Raw genomic sequence first — 25,330 nt, forward strand, 5'->3', positions numbered from 1 at the left:
CGCATGTTAACCTCTGCACCTGCCCACTAGCCATCATACAGGTTATTATTAATCTCACAGGGGAACTACAGGACATTGGAGAAGATGGCCCAACCCTAGAGCTTATCCATTAAGTGGCTGGAGATTGCCTAACAGTGTTCCCAAAGGGATTTTATTGGTTTGCTGTGTACTTTTGCTTCACCTCCCCCTCTTCTTTCTTGTTATTGGAGGTCCAACTCAGTTGGTAACTCATGGCTCCACAGCAACAGAAATGCAAAGAGAGCAGGGAGCTACCAGGTCATAACAATCAACGACATTCATTCACATTCAGTCACCTTTACACACTCACAGTTCAGTATCTCACCCAAGGATACTTTGTATACTTTGTATCCTTATAGCCACAGCCGTACCGTCATCTGATGTCTGTACAATGAGACCAAAAAAAAAAAAAAAAAAAAAAAAAAATCAGTGTTAAGGAAACCAAGCTTACCGAATACCCAGCGAAACAATGAGCTTTGGTTCATAATGTTCCCATTTCAGCTCAAAGAAGTCTTATCAGAGGCCGATGTGAGTCCATTTCAAAAGTTGTGTGTTACTCAGCCAAAGCAGCCCACTCTCTGCTAATGTTCCATTTAATCTGATGTCTTATTTCTCGCTGTAACATATTAACACATTAGGCAACAGAACCAACTGACAAATGTGGTAAATCAATGCAAGCATCTGCTTCACTAAACATATGAGATAGAGCTGAATAACAAGCGAGATGAGAACAGTTCATGAAATACCAAGGATGAGCTGCATTAAGTCATGCAATCCAGTTTCTTTAATTGCTCCCATTTGTTCAAATGCTCTTCAAACAAACCATGAAAAAAAAGAAAGAAATGTCGTATCACACAAAATAATAAACAGCTTCACTTTCTCTAGATTTTGTTTTATTACTCTGTATATTCTGCTTCACTGAGAGTTTGGAGTCATTTCTCAGAGAAATCACAGTTCAGATTTCTCTTAATTACCTTTGCCTGGTTCAGAGTCTGAGCTAAATTAAGGGCCAATTAATTTCCTGTCCAGGCACTTCAGGACATAGAAGGCCATTCTTATACAGATAGCCCTTCAAATGTGTGATGAATAGATGGAAAGGCAAGTGGACTGGGAAGAGAAAGGAGGAGGTTGCAAAGGTCCTGCTGATTATGGAAATGAAGTTAAGAGAGAACAAAAAAAATATGAAGAAATGAAAGACTTTGAGAGAACAAACAATACAGAGAGATAACGTTAGTGCTTTCTGTGTCACGGTGAGATCTTTGTTGGTGTTAATTTATGTCATCGTGACAAGCAGTGTGAAAAGGCACATAGTTAGATGAATATTCAGAGCAGTCACATATCTCAAAAATGAAATTAAAGAAACTAAGAGGAAAACCCGTTAGATTCCAGTGTGGATTACTCTAACAACAACCATAAAAAGGATTTTGTGTGTACTGCTCTGTGTGTGTGTGTATTCGTGCATGAGCAGACGTGATGTAACACTTGGTTTAATCCCTTGGTGTAAATCTCAGAAATGAGCAGCAAAATACCGAACGGAGAGCTCAGAACACACTAACAGCCCAAATAACTCTGTTTGTTGCACCAACACACCGATTCATACACACACACACACACACATTATCACACAAGGGCAGATATATATCTACTCTGGATTACCTTCTTTCTCCCTCCCTTTCCTACTATCACTTGTTCCCTGTTTCCCCTGTCTGTCAGTCTGTCTTCCCCTCCCAGCCTCTCTAATTCCAAGCACTTTTCCCATTGGAGTGCTGTAAGAGGATAAGGCCATTCCATGGGAGAGCAATAAGAGGATGAATATGTGTGTGTAGGTGTTTTTTGTGTGTCTGCTTATGCCTGTGACTGTGTGTACATAGAAGTGTGTTTTTTGTATGTTGCACATGTTGGTCAGTCTATGCACCACTGAACACAGGATGTTTATGTGTACAGCTGTCCATCTGTGCTTGTTTATGCGTGAAATATCAATTTTTCCTGTTATGTTTGATGTGTCTGTGTGAACATCAACATGCCCAAGGCTCCACCCTCTTCATTCGCTTGAAAGAGATGCAACGTATTGGAAAAACACAGCAATTCCTGTTTTTTCTTCTTCTTTGTATCCAATCCTTTGATGTTTTTCTTTTTTCTTTTCTCTAACTGCACATTGATCATTAGCAATCATTAATCAGTAAGATCAGAGAGAAAAGAAAATACAAAACATGAAGCCTCTGAACAGTCTAATGAAAACATTTTTTAAAGCAGCTACTTGTATTTGCATGTGCTCAAAACTTCTACTATGAAACCAGAAATAGCAGAAACATTGATGGTGACTGGAAAGTTTATATTTAGGTTATATTTTAAAGAACGCTTGATTCAGTTGAACTGACTGATTTATCTGGCACTGGAAGAGCTTTTAGTCAATTAAAAACTAAAAATTCAAACTAAAAAGCACAAGAGGGCAAAATGTTTAACCAGTCGGCACCATGGGTGGATTAACGCTGTTGTACTGATTCAACCAATGTCAAGCTTGGTGTCATGGGATATGTTAAATGACACTGCTCATTTGTCTTGGGCACCACCTGAAATCGTGAAGACTGAAAGCAATGGCAGCCTGAGGATGGAAATGTGATATAACATTTTTTAAATTCTGAGAGCCATTCTTTTCCACCTATTTGTCTTAAAGGTGGCTGAAGGTTAGACAAGCAAATTACCTAAAATATAGCTGATGGTGACTAACTCACTATCACTAACTCAACTGTTGGTGATAGTTTACTTGATGTTACACCCATTGTTCCCTACTGTTGTTGGAGTTTAATTCTGTTGCTAAAAATAACATACTGCTAAATTGCCATGGACCACTGGTACAAGGTCAGTGCAGCACTAGAGTTAGCACGAGGTTTTGATGATGCATGATGTAATGCTATTTCAGCAAACTCGACATCACATCAAGAAGAATTCACAATTAAAATCTAACTGCAGGCTCTGACCTGAAGGGATTGAGCACAACAACAGCTGCGCCAATAGCACCAGTGCCTATGAGTCCCGCACTACAACTGAAACATATACAAATGTCAGAGATACTGAATTCTTTATTACTGTTAATAACAAGTTGCTAATATGTTAATCCCTCATACCGTCACCCTGCCATGAAGAACTGCTGCCATGTTCTACTCTAATCTCATAACACGCTCTTATGTATCTTTTAAATTGGATGAAATGTCAGAGACTACTATTTTTAAATTAATGCACTAAATGTGTGGTTTATGTTTATGGATTATTACCACAGATGAATAAAAGCTGCTTCCTTAGGTCTTTTTCCTCTTTAACTTCCTCTTCTCTCTTAGGGATCCTTTAAAGGGTTTTTGTGGTTTTAGTCTTGCTCTTATTTCTGATTTGTTTATTCTCACCGGACACTTTATTAGTTACACCTACTGGGTTGGACCGCCTGTTATAATCGGGATTGATTTAATTCTTCATGGCATAGATTCAACAAGGTCCCCAGAAATTTACTCATACAGCTGTGGTGTTTGAACAATGCTTAGCTGGAACAGACCAGGCCAAAGGGTGCCAAGAAACCCCCAAACAATTAAACTACCAGCAGCCTGAACTGTTCATACAACGCAGGATGGATACGTGCTTTAATGTTGTTTACACCATATTCTGACCATAACATCTGAATGCTGCAGCAGAAATTGAGTCTCATCAGATAAGGTAACATTTTCAATCTTCTATTGTCTAATTTTGGTGAGATCGTGTGAATTGTAGTCTGCATTATTGAATTAATCCAACTCCTCTAACTGATAGGAATGGCACCTGGTGTGGTCCTGTTTTCCTTCTCTCACCCCAACCGGTCGCAGCAGATGGCCGCCCCTCCCTGAGCCTGGTTCTGCCGGAGGTTTCTTCCTGTTAAAAGGGAGTTTTTCCTTCCCACTGTCGCCGAAGTGCTTGCTCATAGGGGGTCATATGATTGTTGGGTTTTTCTCTGTATTTATTATTGTGCTATCTACTGTACAATATAAAGCGCCTTGAGGCGACTTTTGTTGTGATTTGGCGCTGGTTTAGTCGACCTGCATCAAGGTTGGACATGTTGTGCTTCGGGGAAGCTCTTCTGTATCCTTTGGTTGAGACAAGTTATTATTTAAATTACCGTTGCCTTCCTTCCAGCTTGAAGCAGTGTGACCGTTCTCCAGTAGATCAATCTATCTGGCACCTTTCTTCCTTCCTTGATGGTTAATTTGAACTTCAGCAGATCGTCCGGGCAATGTCTAAATGCACTGAGTTGTAGCCATGTGGCTGAAATTTGTGTTAACGATCAGCTGAACAGGCCTACCTAACAAAGTGGTGAGTTCAAGGATTTACTTTGTGATTACCCTGGGTGTCTGAAACCAGTGCCAAGGTATTTTATCTAGTATGTCTTATTTACTTTTTTTGGTATTTACACTTATCCTTTGTAACCAGACTCCACTGTATTTTTCCCTCTTTCTGTGGGAGACACTTGTGCTATACACTTCAAGAATTGTGTACATTTGAATGTTAGTGTGAAAATGTATGCAGTAGTAAATTAATCTGTTTTGACACATTGGCTGGAAAATCAGCCAATGTGGTAAATTTCTGTTTTTTTCCTCTGTTATAAGCAAAAGAGCGATGTGCAAAGTCTTCAGACAGCCTTCGATTTTAGCAGGTGCAGACTGTAATTTTCACCGGGTGTAATGGTAAAAGCAGAAAGTGTAGATTGTCACTAATCAGAATTAGTTCATGAGTAAAACTTGAGTCTTGACAAGTTTGTTTTTGTAGAAGCATCACCCTGCATCACAGCCGAATAACTGCAAATAGGCTAGGTGTGTCTGTGGCTGCAAAATGTCCCTAGAATGGCAGGTTTTCAATTTCAGGCGTCATACTGAACAACAATGAAGCTGCTGTCCTTGATATGGCTTTAAGTGTTTCTACTCAACTCACAAAATTCATTCATGAGAAAAACCCAGACAGAGAATATAAAAGCAGGGCACAAAGAAAGTGTCAAAAAGTGAGGAGCATGACAAAGAGGGAAGGAAGCAAGCCGGCCAAGGAAAGAAGCAGGTAGAGACAGACAGATAAAGACAGGGAACAGTGTGTGAGTTGAATAAAGAATTCTGTGATGTCGGGTAGTTTCATGCAACAGCCTTTTGATCGGCTGTCTTAGCGGACTTCACCCAAACTGACAACAGAAAATGGAAGCTAAGGCAGAGTTTTATTGGAGTTTATAAAGTGAAGTCATACACCTTCTGCCAGAGCTCTTTGATATGTAGTTGACACTTTTGACACCACTGAATGAAAAGATCCAAGGCTCTTTGCTTTATGAATTTCTTCCATTGTCAAATTCACAGGGAAACTTTTGATGTGTTACAACAAAAGAATGTCAGGAACAGTGATGAAAACGGGATGCTTGTTTAAAAAATTCAAATATTGTGAAAGATGTTTCTACAAATGTGCATATTTGTCCAATAACAAGCTGTGTGGATTATTGTTGTTATTCTTTTTTTAAGCAGTATTAAAGGAATACCTGTTAGCTAGACCTGAACCATTGCTAGCTAGTGTTAATGTAAAGGTTTGTTAAGCCACAAACACTGCATTTTTTCTTAATTCACTAGCTGGACCCACGTCCTCATTTTAGGTTTGACAGCGTTGTAGTAGGAAAAAGTGAATGCTTTGACATGAAGTGAGCTGCGGTTTGGGGAAGGCCTTGAAGGGGACTGGCGATGGCTCCCGGTCCTGGCAGATCCCCATGTACTAAATAGAAGTGAAGAGGTTGAAGAATGGAGAACAAGGAGGCAGAAACAGTGGGGCACGTAAACGAGAATGATCAGCTTGCAGAACTGGGGGAACCTATATAGATGACAGCCGGAAGGAGCGTGTTTGGAGGCGTGGTCCTCCTCCTGAAATTCCGATACATAATCTCCAATATAATAGGCACCTGACATGAGGGGTGAAGCAGGGTTATGTCTACACATAAAAGACTACTTAGGAAAAAAATTAAATTATATCTTTATGTTTGTTATTAGCAGCCTGTTGCAAAAACACCTCATTTGTTCCTACTTGTTTAATCTATGAAAAATGCCGAAGAAGACATTTTAGCAGACATAAAATACTATTTGGCGATTCCCAAAGAGTTGTTTGCCAGAATCTTGGCATGTCTCCTTAAAGAAATTAAGGAATCCGAACAAGTGGAGGACAAAAAAAGAATTGTTAGGCCTAAAAAACAAATCAACAGCAGATAAACAGTATGTGAAATTTGTGTCCTTAAGAAATGGGGAACAATCCAGAAAAGACCTGACAGATGACCTGAGAAATACATCTGACTCTTCAGTTGAGCCATCTACTGTTCAGTGAAGCCTCTGAAATGCATGGTCTCAGTGGAAGGGTGGCTGTCAAGAAGCCATTCTTAAGGAAGGGAAACAGGGAGAAAAGACTGAGTTGTGCCAAATTACACAATAACTGGACAGAAAATGCATCCTAATCTGAAAATTTTCATCCAGTAAGTACAGAGGAGGTCAGAAGAAAGTTACAACAGTGGATTTCTACAGTCATCTGTAAAACAAGATGGGTCTTTCAACCAGTGGTGTTGGGAATCTTGTCAAACTATCTGGAAAGCATCTGATTGACAGCAGTTTAATTTTTCACCATGACAGTGATCCCAAACACACTGCCGAAGCAATAAAAGCACACCTGGATAGAAAGAACACACAAGGCAACACTATCAGTCATGGATTGACCTTCACAGAGCCCAAACCTCAACATTATGGAAACAGTCTGGGATCGTCGTAGCCCTTTTTCCATTAGTATCTACTCAGATCGACTCAGCATGGTTTTCAGGGTTTTCCATTAGGTCATAGTACCTTTTAGCAGGTACTTTTTTAATTCCTTGGAGTTCCAAGCGATCCGAGCAGGTTCTAAATTGTGATGTCGTCAGACTGCATGCAACCGATTGGCTGGTCAGTAGCGTCACTCGATGAGTCATGAGAGCGTCTCATTCATGAAAATTAAAACTGCGATTTTTGAAACCTGAAAACGAGAAAAATGGCTACAAAAACAACGCCATGTTCCCCAAGTTTAACAAAAGGTAGTCATACCAAATATTGACTTTCAAGCTCATTAGAATTCCACATCTCTACTTTTGCTTTATCTAATATATTTCCATGCATATTAGCAAATTTCAATGAATCACTGCAACCATTTCTCGTTTTCCTAGCAAAATATAAAGAAATGAAAGGTGTCACAAGACTTTTACACATTACTGCACATTACTGCAATTTATTTTTCTGTTAGAAAACCTATTGAACTGAATGTTCAGCAAGAACAAACTGCATAAAATAACAAATTAATGGATGAAAGAACCAGGCCTCAGCTCTCTACAGACAAGCTTTTAGTGTTTTCTGCAAATTCAAATTACTGAAATTAGAGCACTGGTTAAAGATTCACATTTCATATACAGATGGACATCTTCACTGCTCCAAGGAACAGTCTATTTTTTTTTAATTAAAAGTGTCTGATAGAGATTAATTCAAAGCTAGATGCTCCTGATGCCTCGAATGTTGAGTCATTAGCACAGCTTTCCAGTGTTAAATTTTTAAATCCAATTTACACCCATGCCAACACTTTATACTGGGTTATAAGAACACACAGTACGTGTTTACATGCCTATATTCAGTTAAAATGCATCTATCGGTGAACCTCCGGAAACCGTCAGTACACCACAGGGAGATCACTCACTGTCACACGCAGCTGCATGCATGCACATTTACACACAGCGGAGGAAAATAAACACTAATGACGCATAATCACACACGTGGCAATGCACACGAAAAAACTCTCCCTCTCCCCCATTTTCATCCTTCGATCATTCGTTACGACATATTCCCTCGTGCCTAATTGTCATCAGTCTTTTATTGCAAAGCTTTAAAAAGAAACAGCAGAATTAATTTCTATCGTTTCGCCAATTAAATTACATGAAACGGCTCTTGTTTTAATCAAGGGTTAATTAACATGATACTAGAAAACATTACACAGCTCCATAACCACTAACAGACTGAAACCTGCGCTTGTACAGTATGAGTGTGCCGATCAGCACCTGCGGGTGTCCACATGTAAATCTGTGTGTTTGTAAGGGCAGATGTATCCAAAGCGCAGCAGTGATGCGTAAATTACATTCCTACTGAGAGATTTGCTGCTTATGTGCGACAAGAAATCTTTTATACCCTGATATACGAATGTGACACACACACACTGTCTGCTCTCTGCCCTGATCTGCTAATCTCTCCTCTCTTCAATCACAGTCTCCCTTCTTCTTTCTGAATTGCTTCTTCCCCTCCTCGCTCTGATTCCTTTCTCTGCCCTCACTATGTCTTTGGCCTCATCTCACGACTATACAGGTGCACAACCCACTAAAAACCAATTCTGAAAGCAGGCTGCTTTGAGTCACTCAAACGTTTTACCATGAGATTTTTTTTCTCCAATTTCTCTCAGTCTAAAACACAGGAATGTTGGGCCTTAGCCCACAGCTGGGGTGTGAAGTGCGACACTGCAGGGCCTCCGTGCACTGATCAGCCACAACATAAAAACCACTGTAAACTGTTTAAAGTTGATCATGTTGTTACAAAGCAATGTTCTGCTTTGAAAGCTTGGATCCTGGTGTTACCAGCGCCATGCAGCACCCAACCAAACCTGACTGCAGACCATGCACTCCTCTCACAACGTCCTGGTGCCGGGCATCAAAGGATACCACTGTCAGAGCTGTTCTCTAGTGGGACCTACACAATATTGGGCAGGTGGTTACGATGCTGTGCTTGATAGGTATACATCACGCTGTTAATCTCTGAAAAATGCAAGCAGCTGGATTCATGGGAAGAAAATAAAGCAGCAGAGAGTGGAAGATGACAAGATAGAGTCATAAGTTGGTGGTACAAAAAGAGTGAATGGAGAGATGATAAGAAAGGAGAAAGAGTATTTAGACCTGTGGGGACGTTTCTGGACAAAAGATGTATGGAAGTCAAAGCGTTGTGTGTAAGAAATTAACTAAAATAGCCATAAATACATATGTATAAGCCCTTCTTCCAACAGAGGCAGAGATCATGTCAGGCCACAGAAAACCTCAGAATACAAACACACTTACTGACAGCCAAACACACACATATATATAGATGCACCCACGCATTCACATAGCCATTCACATAAACACATGCGCATGCGCCACATATCACCCCAGCTGCTATGCTGGATTCATCCAAATATGGCTGGGGATATTTCCATGGCAACAGCAGGCAGAAGGGGTGCAGACTCATGCGGGATGATCTCCAGAGAGACTCTGCTTTTTGACTTTTTGATTCAAACTATTCACTTTCAATTCATTCAGCAGTATATGAGCCTCTTCAGCAGAGTCAGAGAGTCTGCCTCTTATGGAAATACAGACAAGCCAGCACTGGTTACACGTTGGCTGACACAGTAATTCCCTGCAGCACTGCAGCCTTCAAAAATTTCCATGTACTGGTTTTAAACACATTTTGTAGTTGAAGCATTTGCATTTTTACTTTCTAACCAAATATTCTCTATGGGTTTTTTTACATTTACTTTGTGAGAAATAATGTGCACATTGTTACTAACGCTTCCCTGAAATGCGGCGTAACAGGTAACTGAGAAGCAGTGCTTGAGCAGGAGACATATCAAAGTATAATAGCCGACCATAAAATGCAGAAAATCTCACTAAAGTGGCGGCTGAAACTGATTTATCTCTCGCTGTCACTAAAAAGACTTCATCAGACTTCATAAAGGAGATGGTGTTTTACTTGAAGACAAATAGGAGGCTATTAAGTTGACAGAGAGAAAAACTGATGCTACGACAGAACCTGCATTTATGTTATTGCATTGAGTGTGCGGGGGTATCTACGTGTCCCGTGTGGATATAGATATTTTTCTCAGCCCAGCTATTCATTAATGGGCTTGTAGCCCTCTGGCACCATAAGGAATTATAGAAGAGAAGCAATAAACATATTCAGATGCAGGAAGGAGAATCTCTGGGTCCACATTACGCTGCCTATGGGTGCGTGTGTGTGAGACATTAGTGTTCTTGCGATGTGATAGTGAGCCCCAGGACCTGATGTGTGTGTTAAGATTATTTCAAGAGGGAAGAAGATAAAAAATATAAAATCAGAAAAGCACTTAAACAAAGCAACCATTGAGGGTTCATAAAATTGGCAAAATCTAAATTTCAAGTTGTTGCAAAACTACTGCACTGAGGAGTTTGTAACAAATACAATGTTATATGCAAACTGTACACTGTTGATGTAGGAGCTGAGCCTAGATGTAGAACAGTCTTAAAATGTGAAGGGCTTCTACTAATGTCTGCAATAAGGTTACATACTATACATTAAGTTGCATCGGGGGGGACTGATGAAGACAACTAACAGCAGAAGCAGATTCATGCTGATTTTACTAAATCAGAAAAAGAAAAAGACGTGGAATTAATGAACCAGACAATATTAGAGATAATGGCACAGTGAGGGATAAATTACAGACCACCAATTTACTCAGATTAAATGCTTGTATTTCATGTGGCACTTGGCTTATTTAAACAGTATAAATATGGACCCTGGAGATCCAGAGATCTTGTGGTATTCCATGCTCATTTGCCCTCCATAAACCCGCTTTATCATCATCTTTGTGATTCTGCGGTAATCTAATTATCCTGCATTATACACCTGTCTCCCCAACTGGATTAATCAGAAGCTCCTTTCACAGACCTCCAGTTAGCAGGGCGCCCACCCGTGACCATCTCCAATTTACAACTACAGTTCATTTATGATAGTGATTCCTAAGGAAAGCTGGTTTTTAATTAATTGACCAAATCAAAACAGACTGGCTGATTTTTAGTCCTGATAACTTCTGCTGAGTGAAGAATAACTCTTCTGTTCTCTTTGAAGTTGCTAAAACGGAGATGACGACGATGTAATTGTGACTTATGACACCATAGTGATGTCCCACAACTGACTTTTTTTTCCTCACTTGTGTATGTCAGTGAATCAAATCCAAACAAAAGAATTAAACTAAACTTGAACAGATGAAGAGAAAAGAACGCGATGGAGGAAAAAAACAACAGACTCGCTTCAGTTACTGGACAAACATCAGTAAGCAGGTATTTGTCAAGACATTATAGTGAAAATGACAATATCCAGCTAGGATTATTGGGTCATTTTCATTGTTATTTAATGCACTAGTAACACAGTGGTTTAATTCAGGCCTTTTTTGTGAATCCTGTTTAAATATAGGCATTTTCTTACACGTGTTTCCCATTTTCTAAGACAGCCTGACTTTATCATTTGTGGATAATCATGATATCCAGCAGAGCGTGACCAAATTCGGGCAAAGAAACATTGATTAATCACAAATTTGTATGTTAAACTTTTGCATGCACAGTTTGTGAATGAGGCCTTTTGTCACTGTTAATTTTTTTTTTTTTTCCCCTGGAGGTTCTGTGGAAATTATCCATTAAACTCTTTATATCATACATAGTCAGACCTAACAAAGAACTTCTCCCCTGACAGTGCATCAAAGTTACGACTGATTAAGTCCTTTAATTCTGCGAGGACAGAAAATGTCTGCCTGCTTCATGATCGTTCTCTCTCTCTCACTTCAATCTCTAATTGCAGACTCAGTACAGTAGACTTTACCTCATACAGACAGCGACGATGATGATGATGTTGATGAGGAGGATAATGATGATGATGAGTAAGATGGTAATGAGCATCAAGGTGGTGATGACAACAAATATGATGCAGGGCATGATGATTTAGTGAAACAGCAGAGATCACTGGGGGGGAAAAGTAGAACAGAGTTGGAACCAGTTACACTTGTGTCATTTTAAAGGCAATCCCATCATGTTGTTTCCAGTATATGCAAAAAGCTATTGTATTTCCTCTTTGCACACTGGCTGGCATAGGTGCTAAAATCATTATTCATCTTATGTTAATCAACAGTTGGCATGGCAACCGAAACTCGAGAGACTTAGAAGCAACTTTCATACAGACGTGTGTAGCCACACACACACATATACAGATGTAGGTAAAAACTGTTGATTTGGAAAGTTTTTCTTTCTGCATATCAATTCATCCACACAGAAATGGAGCTTTACGTGAAAACGACCTCATATAAAAAAATGTCAGTGCATACTGTACACGACAATGTCTCTAGCTGTATATACTGAGTGTTTATCACCACTCCTGATGCAATAATGTAGCTTTTCCATAAACTGGCTTTTTGGGTTTGTCCGTTCATTTATTATTAACTGCTGATATTATTTTATTTAAAAAGGAAGGCAGCTTTTCTAAGAAATACCTCCAACAAGACTTAGAAAATGGCTGTTACAGCATCTAATCATTTCCTGCAGCCTTCACCCCTGTCTGTGGCAGAGACAGAGCTGCATTAATGAAATGCATCAGTTTTTAATTCAGTTTCTAGAATTTTGTAACAAAGTCTTTATCCGTCCGACTCAGTTCAGCCGTTTGCATTAAGCTTATGTTTCAAAATTGCAAAAGACACATTCATTTATTATAATTATTATTATTACCATTATTATTATTATTATTATTATTATTATTATTATTATTATTATTATTATTATTATTATTATTATCATTATTATTATTATTATCATTATTATTATTATTATTATAGATATATACAGTTCAATCAGTCACAACCAGCTGGGGATGTGTGCAGCACTGCTAGTCAAAAACCAGGTTGTTGCTACTTTGAAGCACAGACTGGGCTTTGAAGTCTATTCATCAGCAGCAGCATGCACATTTTATGCAAAAAAACAAAAACCAAAAACAGAGCAGAGCAGAGACTAGCTGAAAGTATATATTTACCAGATGGGCTCTTATTAAATGTTCACAACTGTGGCTATAGTGGTTGTTATTGACACTTAAAGTTCTGATTATTTTTTTTATTTTCAGTTACATCAGTCAGTTGACCTCCGAACATGCAAAAAACATCACAAAACCATCCAACAGTGCAACATGAAATCACTAAATGTCTTCTTTTACCAGCAGACCAAACACATTCATGAAAAAAATAATTTGAAAATATCAAACAGCATTTAAGCATTTTTTCTAGAAAGAAATGCTTAAAATATTATTTTTAACAAAATATTTAAATAAAGATTGATCCACTGATCAACTAAATAGCTGTGTTTTTATTTTCATACAAACCGCACAAAGGAACCTCCAGTACCAAAAACACAGTGAGTTGCATGTTATAGAGTACACATTTAGCCCCACTAACCTGCCGATGAGAAGAAACTCTCCAACCAGTCCCTGGCGTCTCATAGCCATGAGGATATTTCGGACAGTCATGCCTTCACAGAAACATGCCACTACTCTAGCCTTAGGCAGATGGGCCCTCAGTCTCTCCAGCAGCCGATCAAAGCTCTGCTCTCCGGCATTGCTCCAGATTTTCCCTGTCACACAAATCCAAACACAGTTCTGTGATTCTCATGTGCTACTCACAATGTAAACATTTATAGATAGAAGAAATTTAAAAATGAACAACACAATGACTTACAATCTCACCTTCATTGAAAAAATACTATTCCTGTTTATTTAGAATTAAGCTGAACTTTAAAGTAATTTTAACTTTTGTTTAACAGGCTGTTTGTGTTGACAGCATTAGGTGTACGACACAGTAGAGATGGTAATGCCCTTCCTAATGCTAAGCAGCACTTTATGTGGGTGATGCACTTCTGTTCTATTGCTTTTGAATCAGTACTAAACTATATACTAACTAAAATTCCAGCAAGCCTTTTCCTGTCTAATAATTTTTTAAATAATGTTTATGACGCAAACAGTTGACTTCACTGTGGCTATTTTGACCTGCGTCTCTTACCAGAGTGGGCGATACAGATGCCCTCCTTGGCTGCCATGTCCTTGAACGCCCCCATCCCACTTTCACCATAGTTCCCTAGAAATACAAAAATAAAAGGTGACGTTTTTAATTAGTTCAGTTTTGAGGCAGAATTACTTAAACAACTTTTTTTAAAAGGAGAGGAAAATGTGTCTGTGTCGACAGATGGAAGCACATAGAGAGATAGATGAACTATTCCACACAGGAACTTGGGAAAATGTCAGGAGAATCAAGTCTAGACATTGCCCAAAGTTGCCCTTTCTCACATTTATCTCACAGCAGTTGAGAGTCCACTTCTGATAGATTCTCTCTACTGGAAATCCAAGTGAAATAATGGGTTGCATGGACAGAGTAAGCCATCACACAGATTTTGTGGTAGGGAATTGGCAGATCAATGATGATTAAAGATCACTTAATATCGGATTCAATAGACTCATGCAACCTCTATAGGGTTCACTACCAGACAGACAGATTTTGGCACCTTTCACCTGATGTTGCTGAGCTGGCCATATCATTCCCTCCGTTTAAAAATGTACCAGACTATTGATTTTTCCCACTCATTAAGTTTTTCCATGTCAATTTGATGGGCTTTTTAGACTAATAATGGCATCGCTGGTGCCCTGGTCCAGTCTGGTGGTACTGAATAGACTGAAACATTGATTTAGGTCAGGCAATCATGGGGGCTTGTCAATAGCATCAGTTTCCCATGGAACTGCCTGTATACTCTCACCATATGAGGCCGGGCATTGTTGTGCACCAGGAGGAACCCTGGACCTGCTACACCACCGTAGGGTCTGACGATGGATCTAAGCATTTCATCACAATACCTAATGGCAGTCAGGGTAGCGTTGCCTAGCTGGAAAAGGTTTTGTGCATCCCTCCATGGATATGCCTCCCCAGACCATCACTGACATACCATCAATGCTGAACGATGTTACGTTCTCCACGACTTCTCCATGGCTCAGGGTGAACCTCCGCTCATCTTTGAAAAGCACAGGGCACTGGTGGTGGACCTGCCATTTCTGGTATTCTATGCAAATGCTAATCAGACTACACAGTGCAGGGCAGTGAGTACAGGGCTCCCTATAGGATGAAGTCTGTTTCTGATTTGTTGGTCAGAGATATTTTATTGTACTACCTGTGCAACCTCTGTAGCGTCCACGTATCGCCTCGTGATACCAGTAGTGACACTGACCCTAGCTAAAAGCTAAAACTAGTGAAAAACTAGTCCAAAAAGAGGCGCAGGGGAAAAAACATCAGTGGCCTCCAGCTGTAACACCTTTCCTGCTTTAGGGGTTGTCTCACTGTTGCCCCTCTAGTGTACCTGCTCTTAATTTCATTAACCCCAACAGCCGAAAGTGATTAACCACTCCTACTTAACTGGCCAGATAAATATTGCATTAGTTTAACTGGCTTGATGCTACATCCTGATTAAAAACCGTTTCACTTTTGTCATTCACAACTTGATTGTCTCATTTAAAATTCAGTGTGGTGGTGTTTGTCTTTGTCTTTGTCCAACAAATTGTGGACTTAACTGTAGATAGATAGATGCCTGCATGCTGAAATTTGTGTCAGAGAAAGCATCTCCCCACTGTGGCACCCCTTTCTTTGCCAGAGAAAGTGGGTGACCTGGAATTTATGCTAATGAAGGGTTGTACACACTGGCAAAGAACATGATAGGATTCCCCTCTCTAATTTTTCCTCCTCTTCCCTCTTATCTCCTTCCTTTCTCAATGTTGATTGAAGAAAAGATCAAACCCCCCTCTTTTTATCTAATGTTTGTTCCTTCCTGTCTGTTTGTAACAGAATGCAACCTAATTATGTATCATTGATCTGTGCAGCACATAAATGGATGAGGAGGAAAAAGAAGAGGTCAAGGGAGAAACGAGGAAGAGAAAAATTATACAGAAATTAGAAGCGGTCCCACAGTCCCAGACCACTGTTGATCTCGCTGTGTGTGTGTGTGTGTGTGTGTGTGTGTGTGTGTGTGTGTGTGTGTGTGTGTGTGTGTGTGTGTGTGTGTGTGTGTGTGTGTGTGTGTGTGTGTGTGTGTGTGCGCGCGTGTGTGTCTGTCTACAGTCAGCCCAGTCAGTGTGGTGGAGTGAAGTGTAAAGTCCTGTAATTAGTGTCTCAGTGAGAGGAGTGGGAGACAGATGGTGCAGACCATCCTTTGGCACACACACACACACACACACACACACACACACACACATCGCGCACGCACGCACGCACACACACACAGTTACCATCATCAAAATCGATAAAGCTTGTAACCTACTTCACTCAGGACTCAACAGGGATTTATGTGTGAGACATCTCGCCCTCTCTCTTTTTCTCTTTCAGTAAAGTTGCCGTGGTTCTCTTTATCTCTCTTTTTCTGCCTCTCACTGTCTCGGTTCTACTCAACAATGCTAACACACTGTCAAACAAACACACTTTTGCTCCCACCATTCCCAAACAAAAGCCAGCCCACACGCATAAAAGGGCTGCAACTGGTAGCGGTCTTCTCTTCCTCTGTACTGGTTCCCAAATTCATTTGTCTGTCAGGGAAACTTTCTGGCCAACACTGGGATGCATTTTGATTCCAAGCCTGGCATCACTTCTGGTGGAGTGATGGAGCTTAATGCATCTATTTCAATATAATTGTAAGGAATTAATAAGTAGGTGTGAAGTTAATGACAAATGCAAAAACTGGAGCCCTGCAAATCACACTGTAGGTTTCTCGTTCTTTGTGAAAGTGATATGATTTTAAATTGAACCTAACACACAACTGGTATGTACAGTTGTGGAGAAATATCTGAGATTTGAGGTGTTACCACTCCAGGAAATGCACACCAAAAAGATTCAATGTCATACAAACCCAGTTTCAAAACATTTCAGATGTGCAAAACCCATAAACCTACACAGTAGACCAGAGAAAACAAATGTCCAAAATGAGACATTTTAGTATTTAATTAAAAAAATATTTGATAGCAGCAACACAAATTTGGACAGGGGCAACAAATAATTTTATAATTCAAAAAAAAAAAAAAAATTGTGTTAACAGTCAACAGTTCAGTAACATGATCGGGTATTAAAAATGCATCTTAGAGAGGCAGGGTTTCTCAGATGTAAAGATGGGCAGAGGATCATCAATCTGCAAACAGCTCTGCCTACTGTGAATAATAATCTTCAATATAAAACTGTACAAACTTATAATATCTCATCATCTACAGCATATAATATCATCAAAAGATTCCAGGAATCTGAAGAAATCTCTGTGCACAAGGGACAACCCCCCAAAATCCATATTTAATGCTCAGAATCTTTGGGCCCTCAGGCAGCACTGCATTAGAAACAGGCATGATTCTGTTATGGAACATTTCCAGAAATCACTGTCTGAACACAATTCACTGTGGCATCCAAAATGCAGGTTAAAGGTCTATAATGCAAAGAAGAAACCACATGTGAACATGAACAGGGAACACTGGTGTCGGAGCCAAAGCTCATTTAAAATGGACTGAGGAAAGTGGAAAAGCTGTTCTCATCAGGAATTTGGGTCTGCAGGTCTGCCTGTGGTCAGTGGAAATGTTAGGCATCTTTCTCCTCATACACAGCTTCATTTTGTTGCAAACCAACAATCGTTAATTCCCATTAAAAGCATATAGGTCAGACATGTCTCCCCTTTAATGACCATGTAGTTAGTCCCTCTTCATAGCGCCTGGTCTGAAGGATGTTTGGCAAACTACTATCTGTCTTAACAGAAGCCATTAAATTGATTCCCTGAACATGAGTTCTGAAACCCGAGGACAAGCCAATTTGAGTAGATGCAGTCTTGTGACCCCATGCTCATTAAACCACAAGCCATTGTTGTTGTTTGGGGACCCATCCAGAAACTGTCCTTCTTTGAATCTTCACCCTTAGGCAACACTTTTTTTCCCTTCTTGTCCATTCATTAAACCTTTCTCTACACTGCCCTTTCTAACCCCTCCTACTTTCCTCTTCCTCAATCCTAAAAAGGCACAGGAGTTAAATAGACAAGGACCATGTTTTGTTCCAGAGTGTGAGTGAGAGACACAATGGCAGAAAGGAGGACGACGAGAACAGAGAGGAAGACAAAACACAGAGGATGAGAGGCAGAGGGAGAATCTGCAGTGCTATGATCAAATGAGCCAATAAAGACAAACAGGAGAAAGAAATGAGAAAAGACAAAACGGTAGTGTGGCTACAGAGCAAGAGGTGGAGGGAAGGTTGACATCTTGATTTATTGAGACATTGATCAACTTCTGTTTCAGCGTGGCGGGGTGACACATGTCAAATATCATGCCAATAAAACCCATTCAGCTGAATTGGATTGAGGTGAACAGAGGAACACAGAGAGAAATGGGAGATGAAGGCCGCAGAGAAAGAGTGCAACAAAGAAATGGTAAACTCGGTGTAGTGAAGGATGATAATGATGATTCTGGCTGATTAAAGTCACACAATGAACAGCAAGTGAGTTGTTGGACTCGCAACCTATTGTGATCATCGTGTGAAACACATGTGATCAATGGCGGACGGTGCATTAGGAAAACGCTGACGGTAAAACGAGGGTCCCTTTCCCTCCACAGCATTTAGTGATGCAGATAAGCATCTTCAGTTATAGGCAGGTCTCCCCAAGGTGCTCTACAAAGGCTTTATTCCAAGAACTGCCAGTGTTTCTGCCACTGTCCGACAGACATCAGCTAAATTAAAAGGTCATTTATGAAATATTTTTTTAATATATGCTCCATGCAACTGACCTTTCAATTCTCTTGATGCTATTTCATCAAATGTTTTGGAACACGATATATCTGAGGTGTTACGTTACGTTACAGTTCCTGCCATAATTCACCTTTAGCATCTGTGGTTAAAGTGACCAAAGGAAGGCTATATAATGATGTTCTACTAATTCTCTGTTAATAGCAGTGGCCTATGTGATACATTTAAATCAGCTTTTGTTAAGGTACTTGGGCGTTTGAAGTTTGAGGATTAGACACTGACATATTCGCGAAAGAACAAGCACCCATTAAAACTGAGTTACAGAGAGAACCTGTTACTTTGCATTAAAGGTTGTGGGAAAGTGCTTAGCTCCAGAGTTCTTACGTCCATCTCAAGTATCGATTTTAGCAGTCACAGCTGAAAAGATATTCTGTCAGGCCCGCAGTCTGCGTTACACAACCAAGAAACAGTAATAACATCAACATATTGCATGCATGTACCTTATATCCTCCTGGTGAAAAAATAATACAGTATTTCATTACTTCACTGTAATGACTTTGCTGATATTCCATGTATTCCAGTATCTTGCATATCACTTTCCCCTGTCTTTTGCCTCCAGATGCAAAATTTTAATGCAGAGAATTAATGAGTCTCTGTAACACCCCACCACCACCACCAGCAGCACCACCACCAATCTTATTCCAAATCTTCAGCTCCTGTACGCTCTTTTATCTACTGCAAGCACTCCACATCGTAATACACACACAGACACACACCTTGTACTCTGTCTTCTGTCGTTTTCTGGCATTATTATCATCGGTTCCCTGCATTCTCTCTTCCCTCCTTGTTCCCCATTCTCAATTTATCTTGGTTCTTTTTTAAAAAAAATAAATAAATCATTCATTTCCCTTATTTTTCCTACAGTTTTCTCCCCACCCCCACCTTATATGCCCTCTCCCTTCAGTCCTCCACTCCTTTTCCATCCATTGCCTTTCGTCTTAATCCATTCTCTCTCTCTCACACACTAATTGTTTTTGCCATGTTTTGCATTTGACAAGGGAGAATCTGACCTTGAAAACCTGTTTCAAGGTTAAGCTGAGTCTTTGTAATTGAAAAGACCAGTATTTTCCGCACATTTAAGCTAAGACAAACACTCTCTCAGGCATAAAATCTGTCGAAATGTTGATAATATTGTGCACATTTCTCATGCGCTGCTAGAAGTGTCAGGACTCTGGTGGTGTCATGCATTGTATGGCACCAGGATGCCAGAAGAAAATCTTTTGGGTCCTGTGGAACACGCAGTCGAGCTTCTGTGAAGTGGGTTTATTCCAGTCCATTCAGAAGATTCTAGATAAATCCAGGATGTAGGAAGTTTGGAGGTTTGATCGATGTTTTGCGCCGTTTGTTGGATTCCCTGCCCTGTGCTTAAGGGTGGAGACACACACTGTCCTGCTGGAGAAGACCATTGCCATCAGGGGCTCTTGTACAGTCTGCCAAGTTGTACACACCTAAGTAATGTCCATGTGACTGTCAGGACCCAAGGCTTCTGCACAACACAGTGCTTAGACAGTGATTTCCTACTTTATGTTCCTCAATCATCCATTCACAGCCAAACAAGCACTTTTTTCTATGCTTTAGTGCTTTCTGAGACATCTTGCACAAGGATATTAAGATCCAGAACAGCCAGGGATCCAACCAACAGTGGTTTTAATGTTGTAGCTGTTCTGTATACATGCTGCTATAGCAATATATGTAAGCCCACAGGCACACACTTATTACAAGGAAAACAAAAATGTCACACATATGCACCATATTGTTCTAAATATGTGACCTGATCTTTCTGTAGCTCTTCATTTAAATAAACAAATTCAGACAAGATTTATAAATATGTCTCAACATCTGTGAACGAACCCCTTTCTCAATTTCACTGGAGGAGAATTAAAGCAAATAAGGATTTAATTTCACAAGGTTTTACTAGAATCAATCCATGTTACCAGGGTTCAGTGAGTGCTCACTCACGCTCAATCAGTTTTAACTAAACATTTATTATTGCACAGCTCTACAGTGAAAGCATTTGTGAGAGAAATTTATAGTGTACGAAAGTCATTTGGGCGCACTAGCGCAAATTACTTCGTGCTGATTTGTGGCACTCTTATTAGCAAATCTCAGGGTACAAAACACTCAGCAGCCTTATTTCTTCAAATGTACAGATCTGCTGTTTCTCACATACACACATAAACTTATTTCTGTCATATACACAAACCTATATGCATATACACATATATACTCTTAGATAATTGCACACCACTAACACACACACCTACGCGCACACACACAGACTCATTACACCTAAATTCAAAAGCTCTTGCAGCTGCTGGAGGCAAAGCCAGAGGCCCGGATCAACAGTCCTTGATATGTGTGTTTGTGTGTGTGCTTATCGCTCTTTATCGTACACTTTCAGGTTCAATAGCTGTTCTCTCGGCGGGCACAGAGGTACTCATTGTCCTGCAGTTCAGGTAGCTGTTGCGCTATCTTCAGCATCTTCCACCAGTGAACCAAGTGACTCAACTCACCGCTAACTTCAGGGTGAGAGAGTGAATGAATGAGTCACACAAATCCTGCAAGTATTCTCTCTGTCTGTACTACACAATCCTCCTCCAGGTTTTCACGTGCTTTTCCCTTGTTATTTTCCACTGAGGATGGAGGCATTTATTTTGAGAGTTCGATCTCGGGCATAATTTTTAGTTCTCACGACCCCGCTGTCCTCCGGTCATCACCTTCTGATCTACTCTCCATCAGCTTCTTGGCACAGAGGTAGCTTTAGCCCATCTACAGTAATTCCATTTTTATCACATTTCCTTTCATAAGCTGAAAACTCATCTCTGTAATAACCACTTCTCCTTCGCTCTCTGCTGCGGCGTTGCTACGCCGTGGCTGATCTCGTCAGTTGTATTTCCCTCTCCCCTCTTCCTTCACATCCTTGCGCTGATAAAACTCCTTGCCTTGTTTCAAAGACAATTTTCCTGCTTTTTCTTTTTAGTTGGAATTTATGAGAAAGTTCTGTTTTTTTGTTATTTTTTATTGAGGCATCACAGATTTCAGATGTCTTTCAGCTTGGACATGGCTGCATTCGAAGGCAATTAAATATAAAGAGGAGCCAAGAACACAGTATAATGAGGCAAACACAGAGAGAAAAAGAGAGAAAAGGACAAAAGAAAAACATAAGAGTCTGCGTGGGTGACCGTACCTTCTGTGTGTATTGCAGACACATAGCTCCAGTTGTATCTCTTGACAATGTCCACCATAGCTCTTGCCTGCTGGGCATCTGAAGGCACCACCCGCATAAAGTATTTGTAAAGGCTCTGGAACAACAGAAACAAAAAGAGCGTCAAGCTGCGTTCTGCAGGAGCATGCAGGGCATTCAACTCGGTGAGTAATGAATAACTTTGCATAATTAATTTAAAGTAAAAGTGGCAGTAATAGATTTTCTCTGTAATTGATTCTTATATAATGTTTATTTGTGTGCAACTGTAGCGCTTCAGTAGCATTTGTCTACAAGGAACAGAGCTCACCTTATCGCTGAGGTCCATACTGGTAGCAGAGTAGGCAATCTGTGGTATGTTGAATAGCTGTAGCAGGTTCTGGACCTGGATGGCCACTGAGCTTGACCCAGGTCCAATTAAACCCACAATAGGTTTCTTCCCCCGCATTGGAGTGGCAGAGGGGTCTGAGCACTTCAGGGTCCCTCCTCCGCCTCCCCAAGAAGTTCCGCCGCCCCACTCCTCGGCCTCATCAGAGGAGACCAGCGAGTCCCGTATGAACTCGATGCTCTGCTCCAGAGCCACAGCCGAGTGCCAGCAGGAGTCCCTGATCTCACAGCCCAGGCTGATGTTGGGAAGGATGTACGGGTCAGCATTAATGCGGTCCAGTGTATGCATCATGGCCTCCACCCTCTGGATGCCATACTGCTCTCGCACCGCACCACACTTGCGTTCATGCACCTGATCAGACAACGCAAGGGGGATAGGAATCAAGCCAAAGTGAAGTGACATTTAGATTATTATAAATGGTTATTTTTACCCATATGAATGCAGGAGACCGTGCTTTTTAATACACACGTGCTTCACTGTTGGAATAATATTGGTTTTGTATTCACATAGCTGCCTTGTTCTGATTTTTCCTGTTTGCAATTATCCTTAATGAGATGGAAAAAGCTTAAATGTCAGTGGGTGACTTCTGGTTCCCGGGGCAGCTAATGGAACTTAAATGTCGATGGACTCACAGAGAGCTACCCAGTCTACAAATTGAAAGCATTCTTTGGGTCTCAGAACCAGAGCAACATTATAACCTTTGGTACAGGAGATTGGACAAAATGCATCAATTTTCTGTCGCTGTGTTAAAAGTATTAATTTCTATATCATTTCATGGTGTTTCTTTGAAATCCAGCAATAATTACACAGGCTCAGTTGAAGTAAAATGTAATCATTTTAGCCACAGATGATTCATTTATACCAGTATTAACCACACAACCACTTCAGTTTACCTTATCAGCAGGAGGCTGGTGATGGACAGAGAACAATGCTCCGATGATGATGTCACCAGGCATGTGTGCTACAACTCGCCGTTCATTGGACTGAGCAGAGTCAGCTTGATCGGGACCCAGCCAAATGGACAGAACTAGCAGCAGCCAAAACATCATCTTGGTCCTTTCGGGTTACTAAGAAGAAGCAGACCTCAACTTTGTATTGTGGATCCGTCACAGGGAACTACTTGTCCGAGAAACTGTTTTCCTGGCCATGGCATGAGCTTGTGGCACGGAGGAGTTTTCGAAAACTGAAGATCTCAGAATGATCCTTTCTTCTGACTCGTTTTTGCTCCGTCCCGATTTCAAGGTGGGACCATCACTGCAATGGCTGGTATAGGTGCAGCGATGCAACCTGGGAAATGTAAAAGAAAATTCGGGTTAAATCCCATTGACTGTAATAACTCCTGGATCATCAAATTAAAAGGCAGAGGAATCAGTGATAGACAGACATGTTTATGTAAAGCTATGAGCATAAAATTTAGCTAGAATTTAGCATCACGTATAATAACCTGGGTCTTTAATTTGAATTCATAAAACTTGTGGTTGAATAAAAGTACAACAGGGGTGGCAAAAATGGTCCAACCTGGTACAAATGGATAGTTTTGAAAAGTGAAAAAACTGCACAGAAGAAGGACAGAAATAGCAGCTTTTCACTGTACCAGGAAGCACTGTGTTAAAGTGAAGAATGCTTCACATCATGAGAGTGGTTGTCCGAACTGTTTATTTCACCCTAGAGATCTGAATCATCGCCAGTTTTACAGCCTTCTTACTGGCAAACACATTACACATACATTACTCCACACTTGCCATACTTCACTAAATAACAATGGTTAGGCCAAGAAGCTTTGCCGACACATTTCTTTGCTTTACGACAGCACCATTTCTTTGTAACATATACGACTGAATTTATTAAAAGGAATAAGCTGTCCAAAGCTACCTACCGCCATATCAAAAAGTAATTGCCCTCTAAATCTAAAAACTGGTTGTGCCGCAGCAAGAATTGTAACAGGCATGAACAACCTGTTTAAGGTTATGCCAAACCATCTCAAGCTGATTTAAGTCTGGACTCAAAAATCTTTGTTATGTTTGGGGAGGGGGGGTTACCCAATGAAGGGTGGACTTGGTTGTGTGTTTTAGATCCTTGTCCTGCTACATAACCCAGACATTCTTCTTCAGGGTTTTCTGGTAGAGAGCATAATTATGGCTTGTTGTCTGGATCTTGTTGTCTGGATCTTGAAGCAGCAAAGCAGGCCCAGACCATCACACTACCCCCACCGTCTCTGACAGCTAGTATGGTATTCTTTTATTAAATGATTTTAGTTTTATCCGGATGTAACAGGACTTAAACCTTCAGAAAAGTTCAGTTTTTGTCTCGTCAGCCCACAGAATATTTTCACAAAGGTGTTGCAGATCTTCAAGATGTTATTTGATAAATGTGAGTCGAGCCTTTGTGCTCTTCTTGGTCAGCAATGGTTTTCTCCTTGGAACTCTTCCATGGATGCCATTTTGTCCAATGTCTTTCTTATTATTAAACCATGAAGTCTGACCTTAACCTAAGCAAATGAGGCCTGTAGTTCTTTAGATGTTATTCTGGGTTCTTTTGTGACCTCCTGCATGAGTTGTCGATGCACTCTTGGGAGTAAAGTTGCTCATCCGGCCACTCCTGGGAAGGCTCGCCACTATTCCAAGTTTCTTCCAATTTTGGATAACAACTCCCACTATGGCTATGTTAAGTTAGTATTCAGCCTTAGAAATGGCTTTGTAACCCTTTCCAGACCAACAGATGCCTGGAAAAGCCTTGGTGTGGCTTGTGAATTTGAACTTTCCAAGGTATGTAATTACGATTTAACATAGGGAGACAGTTACTTTTTTTTTTTTTTTTTTTTTTTTTTTTTTTCACAGAGCCAGGTAAATCGTGATTTACTGTATTTTGTATTTACTCTGGTTATCTTTGTCTAATATTAAAATTAGTTTGATGATCTGAAATACATAAGTGAGATAAGCAAAAACGTGAGCAATCAGGGAGGGGTCAAATACTTTTTCACAGCACTGAACATGCAAGTACTGGCTTGACGCCCTTGAGCTCAGATT

General features: G+C 40.4%; 1 protein-coding gene across 2 annotated transcripts in view; it reads right to left on the minus strand.

Moving 5' to 3' along the window:
- Positions 1 to 334: 334 nt before the first annotated feature.
- The window catches only part of LOC120432907 (metabotropic glutamate receptor 5-like), a 29,288-nt gene continuing 4,292 nt past the window's right edge, over positions 335 to 25,330 (minus strand). The window contains exons 2-8 of one of the 2 annotated variants that reach the window (XR_005608185.1): positions 23,198 to 23,591; positions 22,227 to 22,655; positions 21,902 to 22,016; positions 13,918 to 13,992; positions 13,318 to 13,492; positions 11,706 to 11,845; positions 335 to 402 (exon numbers count right to left, since the gene is read on the minus strand). Coding sequence is in view for 1 of the 2 variants with exons in the window: in XM_039598292.1 (XP_039454226.1) it covers positions 11,782 to 11,845; positions 13,318 to 13,492; positions 13,918 to 13,992; positions 21,902 to 22,016; positions 22,227 to 22,655; positions 23,198 to 23,353 (1,014 nt within the window). In the remaining variant the exon portion in view is untranslated. Of the gene's footprint in view, positions 403 to 11,226; positions 11,846 to 13,317; positions 13,493 to 13,917; positions 13,993 to 21,901; positions 22,017 to 22,226; positions 22,656 to 23,197; positions 23,592 to 25,330 lie in introns of those variants that run through there. The other variant, XM_039598292.1, reaches the window with a different exon arrangement.

Source organism: Oreochromis aureus, linkage group 14, assembly GCF_013358895.1.
Source record: "Oreochromis aureus strain Israel breed Guangdong linkage group 14, ZZ_aureus, whole genome shotgun sequence".
Taxonomy (NCBI): Eukaryota; Metazoa; Chordata; class Actinopteri; order Cichliformes; family Cichlidae; genus Oreochromis; species Oreochromis aureus.